Consider the following 12334-nt stretch of genomic DNA (forward strand, 5'->3'; position numbering starts at 1 on the left):
CCACCACTCGATCCTGGCGATCTTTTGAAAGCTTATTGGTGCTCATGGTTGAGTCTTTACTGTGAAATGCACTACCCAGCAGGGTAAACCTACAGGAACAGCTGATCGTTTTAAGGCCATTTTTCCCCGCTAGAGCGGGGGTTAGCCTTGCGGGCCCCATGACAATCATGGTTCCCTATTTGAGGCAATGTTTTTATGGCCGGATGCCGTTCCTGACGCCAACCCTTGGTCACGCTCTTACGATGCGCAGGGATACAGTGTGCCTATTCTGAATCGGGGTACACACCGTGATCATTCATCCCAGCAAGCTGGTACTCAATTTGCCGACTTTGGAAGGATGACAGGCTGAGTCAACCCCCCTGGCGTTAATTCAGCGATCGACTGGGATTCGAACCCAGGATCCTAGGATCCCAAGCCGGCACCCTAACAGCTGATTTTATTCTGAAATAATAATCAGAATCAGTACAATGTAACACATGTGGAGGCCAATTAACTTGGTGTGTGATTTTGAAGGTGATTGATTACACCTGAGCTCAAATTTGTCGAATTTGTTTTTCACTTGGAAGTTGGAAGTTGGAAGTTACAATGTGTAAATAAAGGTGAAAAAGTCTGATTTAATGCATTTTAATTCCAGGCTATAAGGCAACAAAAGGTGAAAAATTTGAAAGGGGGTGTGGACTCCATAATCGGCACTGTATGCCATAAATATAGACTTGCCATTAATGTTTGCGTATTGGATGGGCGGGATTCGATTTTTTTTAATACAAATTCACGGCTCATGGAAGAGCTAGAACATTGAACAGATCAGGATGCAACAAAACAAAAGGAACATTAAGGATTCAACTCACTGGTTCCATCATTAATGAGGCACAGCTGTGTACATTACGGCAGGAATTTGTAATTGTTTCATTGTGCCGGTGATAACTCACCTATTCTTCAAGAAGGACACCGTGGGATGTTTAACATCCACACCTAATGCTGAGCAAGACACTCAGCTTAACATCCATTCAAGGGGACAGTTGCACGGTGTCGTTCATGAAGAGTAGGTGAGTTATCAACAACACCCTGCACAAGAACAAATTATTACATATTACTGCCACCATTAACCGAATGTCAAGTCTGGCCAGTCTTGTTCATGAAAGACTCGGGTGAAAACATTCCCCAGCCGATCCCACCAGATGAGAAAGAGAAGAAGAAGGAGAAAGAGAAGAAGAAGAATGAGAATGAGAAGGGGAAGAAGAAGAATGAGAAAGAGAAGAAGAAGAAAGAATGCAAAGAAGAATAATTAGGCGTGAGAGGAGAATGAGTACCAGTAGTAGTAGTAGTAGTATTATTTGAGGTCCTCACATAAAGCTTACCTTGGAAGTGTTCTCCTCTACAGACCGTTCCAATGCAATCTCCACCATGTTAGAACTGAGATCTATGCCCAGAACGTCAACACCAAACGTCTAAAATACAGAAAAACAACATCTTCCTGTGACCTTTTAGGTCTCATTAAACATAGAATTGCAGATTTTTCTCCACCATGCATTTCGATTTTTCATAGATCATTTAGGCACACTCATATGTTACATAATCTATTGCTAGATGATCTGGAGATGCCATGGTTTAGAATATTGAAAAAGAGGTGGATATTGAAAAAAAAGAGTGAGAATTGCTTTGCAATACATGTCTCCTACAAAGTTTCAGTTCAATATGTTAAAGGGTAAGGGGGGGGGGGAGTCTGGAAACTTGACCCATGGAAAATAAAGGGAACAACTCCGTGAAAAATTGGTGAAACGCTCCGAAACTCAAACATAATAGAGCCATGTACCAAGTTTCAGTTGCATATGTTAAAGGGTATGGGAAAAAAAGTGCAGAAAACCACAGGTGGGACAGACTGGTAGACAGACAGGTAGACAGAGGAGAGCAAACCTAGAGACAGATTTTGTCACACGATACCCTGAATTTGACAGATTTCCTTTATCATGCACTTGGTCCAATTGGATCCTTGAAAGCTTGAAAAATTGGCAAAAAACACCGATTGGTTCTAGTTTCAGCAATTTCCGTGAGCAATTGTGAACTTCCATGATCCACACTTGTTGTGAGGGGTGTGCTTGACTCCAAACGCCTTGCAAAGTAGTGATTACATCCGTTTCGATAGCCTCAAGCCCACATTACATGGTAAATAGACATCAAATGACTTACAATTGTGATGACAATGGTGACCTGTGTGACTTGCACAAAAAGTGCAAGTCTGTGCTCATACACATCATACCTTAGCCATATAGAAGTCTCCTCCACCGATCCCACAACCCACATCTAACACTCTCTCTTCTGGTTGGAGGTTCAGTGGGGCCAAGATCTCCTACAGAGATGAAACACAATTCATGGATTGCTTTGTTTATATTCAACAAGGAATATGCAGTAGCAAATATATATCTATATATATATATATGTATATATATATATATATATATATATATATATATATATATATATATATATATATATATATATATATATATAGATATATATATATATAGATACATACATACATACAAACATACATAATACATGACCAAAAGTATGTGGACACCCGAACATCGAACATTTCATTCCAAAATCATGGGCATTAATATGGAGTTGGTCCCCCCTTTGCTGCTATAACAGCCTCCACTCTTCTGGGAAGGCTTTCCACTAGATGTTGGAACGTTGCTGAGGGGATTTGCTTCCATTCAGCCACAAGAGCATGGGTGAGGTCGGGCACTGATGTTGGGTGATTAGGCCTGACTCGCAGTCAGCATTCCAATTCATTCCAAAGGTGTTTGATGGGGTTGAGGTCAGGGCTCTGTGCAGGCCAGTCAAGTTCTTCCACACCGATCTCGACAAACCACTTCTGTATGGACTTCGCTTTGTACACGGGAGGCATTGTCATGCTGAAACAGGAAAGAGCCTTCCCCAAACTGTTGCCACAAAGTTGGAAGCACACAATCGTCTATAATGTCATTGTATGCTGCAGCATTAAGATTTCCCTTCACTGGAACTAAGGGGCTTAGCCTGAACCATGAAAAAAAGCCCCAGACCATTATTACTCCGCCACCAAACTTTGCAGTTGGCACTATAGATTTGGGCAGGTAGCATTCTCCTGGCATCCGCAAAACCCAGATTCGTCCGTCGGACTGCCAGATGGTGAAGCGTGATTCATCACTCCAGAGAACGCGTTTCCACTGCTCCAGAGTACAATGGCGGCGAATTTTACACCACTCCAGCCGACGCTTGGCATTGCGCATGTTGATCTTAGGCTTGTGTGCGGCTGCTCGGCCATGGAAACCCATTTCATGGAGCTCCCGACGAACAGTTGTTGTGCTGACGTTGCTTCCAGGGGCAGTTTGGAACTCGGTAGTGAGTGTTGGAAACGGGGACAGACAATTTTTACGTGCTACATGCTTCAGCACACGGCGGTCCTGTTCTGTGAGCTTGTGTGGCCTACCACTTCGTGGCTGAGCTGTTGTTGCTCCTAGATGTTTCCACTTCACAATAACAGCACTTACAGTTGACTGGGGCAACTCTAGCAGGGCAGAAATTTGATGAACTGACTTGTTGGAAAGGTGGCATCCGATGACGGTGCCACGTTGAAAGTCACTGAGCTCGTCAGTATGGCCTATTCCACTGCCAATGTTTGTCTATGGAGATTGCATGGCTGTGTGCTTGATTATATATAGCTGTCGGCAATGGGTGTGGCTGAAACAGCCAAATCCACTAATTAGAAGGGGTGTCCGCATACATTTGGTCATGTAGTGTGTGTATATATATATATATATATATATATATATATATATATATATATATATACAGTCACGTGAAAAAGTAAGTACACCCCATGTAAAGTTTTGACTTTTTCAACATATTTCAACATACAGCTATTTGATCTTCATTTCAACAATATTGATAGATAAAGGTGATATAATATAACAAATATCATGAAACATTTACATTTTGTAGTCCATTGTATAATTTAAATAAACATAAATGCAAATTTCGTATGTGGAACCTTCCTCTACTCGACCCCAACACACACTGCACAAATGGATTTAATCGGACAAACCGTTCTGCTCGAAATTGACGGAAACCAACGGACGCCCGGATGGCTGCCGTAGCGGCCATATTGAAAATCGCTGCGCGCCCATTTTCGAAAAGAACCTTCCTCTACTCAACCCCAACACACACTGCAAAAATGGATTTAATAGGACAAGCCGTTTTCCATGAAAGCCGTCATCGTCATCGTCATCTATGCTATTTGTCTTCTCGTATTTTTTTTTCATTAATCGATTTTTCTGGTATTATTGATCAAATTGAATATATATATATATATATATATATATATATATATATATATATATATATATATATATATATATATATATATATATATATATATATATATATATATATATATACCTGTATATATATATATACCTGTATATATATATATACCTGTATATATATATATACCTGTATATATATATATACCTGTATATATATATATATATATATATATATATATATATATATATATATATATATATATATATATATATATTATATATATTATATATACCTGTATATATATATACCTGTATATATATATATATATATATATTATATATATTATATATATATATATATATATATATATATACCTGTATACCTGTATATATATATATATATATATATTATATATATTATATATATATATATATATATATATATATATATATATATATATATATATATCTATATTATAATAGCCGTAGATGATTCTGTCTGTCTGTCTGTCTATCTGTTGGGTGTCTGTCCGGGGTGTGGCTTACTCGGTTTGCAGAGTAGCTCCACCCATAGCTCCACCCATTCTGGGAGTGGCTATAAACAAATATCCACCATTTTATTAACTCGCATAGCTTTGAGTCCTGTTTTGTAGGCCCGTGGTGTCTTGCTCTCCCCCAGTTTTATTTCAAATCAAATTCGATAAATCATTTCATTTTTCACAGTCGCTAACATAGTTTTAGACTCGGTTGAAAAAAAACGGGAAGAAAATCCGATGAAAGTTGCCGTTTATAGAACGAAATGAATTCAAAGGCCTGTAACTTCAAGGCCATTGAGTCTCTCTCACGCCTTTATCTCCAATCTAACTCACCATATGATTTCATTTTTATCGATGGTTTTACTTTTAGACTCGGTGTCAGCAATAATTGAGAACAATCCACACACGCGGGAAAATGCAGAGATATATTTTTTAAAATCGCGTCATGGTGTATCATACACCGCCCAACATGACACCGCCGGCAATGTGTCGATATATATTAAAAATTCGCTTTTGCTTTTCCGTTATGATATATTACTATTTCGTTTGATGATAGTCGTCACAAAAACGTCAACAATGATGCCGACATATATTTCTTCGTTTTTATTTCATTCAACATATTAGCCGGAAGTAAAATATGTTTCAGGAAATTACCGAGAGATATTTCTTCGTTTTTTTTATTAGTTATGTGCGCATACACTTTAAATAGGTTTATTTGAAATCTTTAATTTTCCACAAACATTCCACACACGCGGGAAAATGCAGAGATATATTTTTTAAAATCGCGTCATGGTGTATCATACACCGCCCAACATGACACCGACGGCAATGTGTCGATATCTATTTTAAATTCGATATATCATTTCATTTTTCACAGTCGCTAACATAGTTTTAGACTCGGTTGAAATAAAACGAGAAGAAAATCCGATGAAAGTTGCCGTTTATAGAACGAAATGAATTCTCAAATGCCTGTAACTTCAAGGCCATTGAGTCTCTCTCACGCCTTTATCTCCAATCTAACTCACCATATGATTTCATTTTTATCGATGGTTTTAGAGTCGGTGTCAGCAATAATTGAGAACATTCCACACACGCGGGAAAATGCAGATATATTTTTTAAAATCGCGTCATGGTGTATCATACACCGCCTAACATGACACCGACGGCAACGTGTCGATACATATTAACAATTCGATATATCATTTCATTTTTCACAGTCGCTAACATAGTTTTCGACTCGGTTGAAAAAAAACGGGAAGGAAATCCAATGAAAGTTGCCGTTTATAGAACGAAATGAATTCTCAAACGCCTGTAACTTCAACTTCAAGGCCATTGAGTCTCTCTCACGCCTTTATCTCCAATCTAACTCACCATATGATTTCATTTTTATCGATGGTTTTGGACTCGGTGTCAGCAATAATTGAGAACATTCCACACACGCGGGAAAATGCAGAGATATATTTTTAAAAATCGCGTCATGGTGTATCATACACCGCCCAACATGACACCGACGGCAACGTGTCGATATATATTAAAAATTCGCTTTTGCTTTTCCGTTAAGATATATTACTTTTTCGTTTGATGACAGTCGTCACAAAAACGTCAACAATGATGCCGACATATATTTCTTCGTTTTTATTTAATTCAACATTATTAGCCGGAAGTAAAATATGTTTCAGGAAATTACCGAGAGATATTTCTTCGTTTTTTAAAATTAGTTATGTGCGAATACACTTTAAATAGGTTTATTTGAAATCTTTAATTTTCCACAATATAATTTACTTGCCATTTATCATTTGATGATTAGGAGACAAATTCCTCTTGAGGATCGTGACAATTCATGCGCTGCGTGGAAACTTCTATTTCCAAAATGAATGAGACGATCGATGAAGAACGCAGACTTGAACAGGATGCAGCAAGAAAACGAATGAGACGGGCGAACGAGTCCATCGACGAACGTCAATGCAAACTTGCGGGGTCACCCGTGGGAATCCCACGGGCATGGATGTGTGTGACATTTCGACATATTGAGTTAGATGCTGCACATTCATTTTTACAAAATGGTTACTGGCAAGTCATCAGATCCAGAAATGGTGTAAAAACCACCGTTTAGAGGCCATTTTTCCCCGCAAAGCGGGGGTTGGCCTTTTCGGGGACCGTGGTAGTTGTTGTTTTTTTGTCCCCTTTTTGAAGCAATGTTTTACGGCCGGATGCCCTTCCTGACGCCAACCCTTTTTGCCGCCTTCAACGACAAACAGGGAATTACCAGTGAACTGGTACTCAATTAGCCGACCTCGGAAGGATGACAGGCTGAGTCAACCCCCCTGGCATTAATTCGGCGATCGACCGAGATTCGAACCCAGGATCCTAAGCCGGCACCTTGCCGCTAGCCCAACACCAGAAATGGTGTCATGAACACAATTTATTTACGCACAAGCACAAAAGCAAGACGGGCCGATTTCCGATTCCGACGGGCCGACGGGCGAGACGGGCCGATTTCCGATTCCGACGGGCCGATTTGGAGCAAGAAAAAGAACGAGACGGGAGCAAAAGGAGAGAAACGAGACGGGGAAAGCCGATTGGAGAGGCGAGTGAGGCGCGATTGGAGAGGAGTGTGAGGCGCGATTGGAGAGGAGTGTGAGGCACGATTGGAGAGGAGTGTGAGGCGTGATTGGAGAGGAGTGTGAGGCACGATTGGAGAGGAGTGATTGGAGGGGAGTGTGAGGCACGATTGGAGAGGAGTGTGAGGCACGATTGGAGAGGAGTGTGAGGCGCGATTGGAGAGGAGTGTGAGGCGCGATTGGAGAGGAGTGTGAGGCGCGATTGGAGAGGCGTGTGAAGGATTGGAGAGGAGAGGAGTGTGAGGGATTGGAGAGGTGAGGGATTGGAAAGGAGAGGGATGTGAGGGTTTGGAGAGGAGAGGAGTGCTAGGTGGAGAGAGGAGAGTGTCAGGTGGAGACAGGAGAGTGTCAGGTGGAGACAGGAGAGTGTCAGGTGGAGAGGAGTGAGGGGTCACATATTATGTGAAATAAATAAATTGTGTTCATCACACCATTTCTGGATCTGATGACTTGCCAGTAACCATTTTGTAAAAATGAATGTGCAGCATATAACTCAATATGTCGAAATGTCACACACATCCATGCCCGTGGGATTCCCACGGGTGACCCCGCTAGTATATATATAATATATAATATATATATATATATATATATATATATATTATATATATATATATATATTATATATATATATATATATTATATATATATATATATATATATATATATATATATATATATTCAATTTGATCAATAATACCAGAAAAATCGATTAATGAAAAAAAAATACGAGAAGACAAATAGCATAGATGACGATGACGATGACGGCTTTCATGTGAAATCACATCTACATATAAATAATGCAAGATGGTAGAACGTTGACACATCATTAACATGACATTCGTGCCTTCCCTTCCGTCCTGTGTCGTTCGTTTTAAAATACCGTACATGTTTTCCATAGAGCGTACACCTTCAGAATACACCAAGCCAAAATCATTGTAAAGGAAGAAGAGCACACACACTACCTTGGTGGATTCAAGGCCGCCCGTGCTGACGAAGCCTCTTCCAAAGACCCTCTCATAACGCAGGATACTGTTGCTAAGATACTGACGTGTGTCGAGGAATTTCTGCATGGAACCGTCGTTGGCCTTGCGGCACGTCTTCTCCATCAGCCAACACAGCTGGTACTGATTCTTCTTCATCTGCAAACGTGGCTTGGTTAAAGCTGCGCGATCAGCGCGAATATAAATCGTATCCATGGGGGAAAGCATCGAGTCGAGTCAAGTTTAAGGTTTTGAGTTGTGCATACCAGCTGACCAGGAGGGAATGCGTTTGGGTTCCGGATGTTGTGAAAAAGTCGATTCCTCTTCCGATATGTGGAGCTTACTTCCTTATGGACTAGATGGATTGATGGAAAAAGGCCATGCATAAGCTTCTCGGTGCATGTTTGGGTAAAAGTTGGGAACCTCACTTTTTAACATAATTAGGGTATCCTGAAATCTATTAACCCGGTTCCCAAACCGAATTTTGAGTTTTTGACCTTCTAATTAGCATAAACAAAATGGCCGCCAAATTGCCATTTTTGAACAATTTATTTGAACAAGCATTTATATATCATGTATACACATGCAGCTCTTTTACTTTAACTTTACAACTTTTACCCCAAAATGCACCTAGAAGCTTATACATGGCCTTTTTTCATAAAACCGTCTAGTCTAGATTATGGTTGACGACAAATTGAAAGAGACATTCAAACTGATATTGAAATTGGACACTATAAAATGGGAAATGGTTTTAATAAGATAATGTTTCATACAACCATTTATTATAAAATTAAGTATACATGGCCAATGGCCATGAAGCACAAACATTCAGGAATGTCACACATGTTGTTTTGCCAAACTACATCAAATTCATACAAGGGGTCTGATCATCACTCTGTTGCTGACAGGCACACATTGATGTGCACCTCAACTCTGAATAGCGGCATTTGCAGCGTCGAGTCTTGCATTGCTTCTGGCATGCACAACAAATCATCTCGAGGCAACTTTCTGAGATTGGATTCAGTGGCATCAGAATAGGCTCTAGTCCTGAATCACCACGTTCCCACTCCATTTCCACAGGTGCAGGAAGGTCAGGTATGGCACGCACAATGAGCATTTCTCCATACCATGGCTTGATAGTGTACTCGCATCAAATGGAAATGAAGAGCATCACTTGTCGGTGACATTGCTTCTGGTTTACCAGTCTTAGAGAACAACATATGTCGCGCTGAATCAACAGAGGTTGTTCTGTGCACATTATATATTCTGCAGATTTGATTGTCTCCTCTGTGAATTCACCAATGCCCAAGTTCTTCAGCAGTTTGTGGTGTTCTTTGAAGACTTTCCATGATGTTAGTTTGATGTGATTTTACAAAATAGGAGGTGGTGTCACACCCAGTTAATGCGTGAAATGGTAGCAGTGCTGTGGACAAACTTCTCGGGAGATTGTTGCAAACATGTGTGCCACTTTTGCTTTTCTTTTGTCAGCAAATGCTTCAGGTTTATGTAATAGCAATGTGTGCATTACCTTCAATAGACTAGATGGATTTCTGAGAAATGTGAATGTTAGGTGCATTTTTGGGTAAAAGTTGGGGACCTCACTTTTTAACATAATTAGGGTATGCTGAATTCGATTAACCCGGTTCCCAAGCCGAATTTTGAGTTTTTGAGTTTTGAATTCCCCACTTCCCACGTGCACAATGTGAACATCTTTGGATGATGTCAAGTACATCAAAGAAACGGCGTTATACACCAATTGATGCTGTTTTAAACAATCTCCCGAGAAGCTATTACATAAACCTGAAGCATTTGCTGACAAAAGAAAAGCAAAAGTGGCACACATGTTTGCAACCCAGTGATGGATCTCAGGTTGAATAATTGTGTGGGCAAAGGTTGATGGTTTGGCCACACGAGAAAAGCAAGTGAAGTACAATTATCTGGAGGTTGGGGAGTGGGTTTGTGGCATGCCCCTCCCAGGATCTATTAACTTTGAATCCTATTGTATTAAATGTATGTAGATCTGAAAGTCATAGAAAAAAAAAAGCAATAAATTTTGCCTCTGCATTTGTAGCTCCCAGGGTCAGGCTGTAGGGGGGGGGGGGGGGTGGGTGGAACAACTTGCCGAACGGAACACGTGTTTCCCGTTCTCTGAAATCGGCTGCTTCTCATATAATACTTTAGGTCTGTGTCTGTTGTAAATATCAATGTTAATGACAGGTGAAAGTGTTGGCATAATAGTACGAACAACCTAAAAAATAGCCCCAAGGGGACTGGTGGTTGATTCTGAGATTTTTACATAAATTTATTACCTGAATTTGAGGCAAACCCCACCCCCCTCCCACCCTCTTTTCAGCCTCTTATAGGGGGCGGATCCAGATGGGGAGTACAACCCCATGATCATGATACCTTAATGTTCTGATGTATCATACCAAATTTGGTTCACATCGGCCATGTAGTTTGTGAGCAATCTATGTTTTAGTGAGACCGTGAAAAGACGTGTTGAGGGATAAGGGAAGGGAGCCCGTGGCCCCCTTTCCAGGGAAGATACGGCCATGGAAAGCACAATTTATGGTTAGGGCAGGGTCACGATGCCGCATGGCCAGTTTGGTCTGGATCTATCTGGCTGTTTCTAAGAAGAAGATTTTTGAATGAAATACCAACATTTGGGGCAAAACCCCCTTTTATCGCCTTTATAGGGGGTACATCTGGAAGGGGAGCACAAATCCATGAGAACTTGCTGTCCTGGTGGATCCTACCAAATTTGGTCCAAATCGGTTGGGTAGTTTGTGAGGAGATGATGTTTTAGTCAAATGTTAATGGACATACGTACTCTTACGTTTGTGGGGGGTAGGTAATGATATACCTTAGTCCAGATATAATTGTATAGATTAGCATGCCCCGAATGTCGCGAAGACGAAGAAGAACCTTCATGTAACTAAGTAGGGAATCCGTTGGGCCGCTTGTCGGGCAAGATCGTATATGTGTCTTCATGTGAGGGGTGGAGCTATGCAAATTAGATAATGCCGGCAGTAACATTATTTTTATTTTATCATTCCCCTTGTCTGTATACGAGTCCATGTGGAGGGTCCTTCATTTAGGAATTTTAGATTTTACCGTACATTTCTTTGTTATCCATTTATTTTCCATTTATTTTCATTAAATCCTTATTTGTTGCATTTCCAATCTCTTGTCCTGTACGTTTATTTGTTTGTGGTTCGGAAAACCCCCGTCGTGTCCGTCCGTACAGGTAAGGACCTCGCTGCCCTCCACTACCCCCGCACATGTCACTACCGCCATAGTTGGGTATACGCCTCGGAGGTAAAGCTCGGTCTGCCATCCGTCACCCTGCAGTCTTCACTGCAGGGTAGACACGTGACAGTACGGACAGATGGACGGCTGGACACCAGGATCTACTCTATGTAATCAGTGTACTTCAAGCACAGAAACATCAAGACAGACTGAAATGTCTATTCTTGTCCTTTAGGAGCATTTAAAGCTATGACAATTGCAAATGACAGGGAGGAGGAGACGTCATTTTCAATTTTTTTATTATTATTTTTTTGTATACTGAATCGAGGCTCGTGAAAGAGCTAACATTTATTTCACAAACAAATCAACCAAACAAAATATATAAAAGGAGGGAGCGGAAGACAAGATTGGGAGAGAAGGGGAAGCACACAAACATAACATTTGAGAGCAGGGAGATGTGTGGGAGGGAGAGGACTTGGGGAGAGGAGGCGTGGGAAGTGGGGGGGGGGGGGGGGGGGAGAAGTATAAAACACAAGGACACCAAGGACTTCCAGGACAGAAGTTGGTATTTCAAAAAAGTGGATTTGGGGTGAAATTAGCGGGGGAAGAAAAGATCAAGGTTTTGGATGGGGGAAGAT

The 12334-nt window shown here is 40.7% G+C and overlaps 1 protein-coding gene across 6 annotated transcripts in view; it reads right to left on the minus strand.

The window, feature by feature from the left end:
* Positions 1-12334, minus strand: part of LOC137435485 (uncharacterized) — a 91348-nt gene that overhangs the window by 44814 nt on the left and 34200 nt on the right. For all 6 annotated transcript variants that reach the window (XM_068129309.2, XM_068129308.2, XM_068129311.2 and 3 more), the window contains exons 6-8: positions 8430-8606; positions 2258-2347; positions 1359-1448 (exon numbers count right to left, since the gene is read on the minus strand). In XM_068129309.2, the coding sequence (XP_067985410.2) occupies positions 1359-1448; positions 2258-2347; positions 8430-8606 (357 nt within the window). The remainder of the gene's footprint in view (positions 1-1358; positions 1449-2257; positions 2348-8429; positions 8607-12334) is intronic.

Source organism: Myxine glutinosa, chromosome 9 (assembly GCF_964187855.1).
Source record: "Myxine glutinosa chromosome 9, kmMyxGlut1.1, whole genome shotgun sequence".
NCBI classification, from domain to species: Eukaryota; Metazoa; Chordata; class Myxini; order Myxiniformes; family Myxinidae; genus Myxine; species Myxine glutinosa.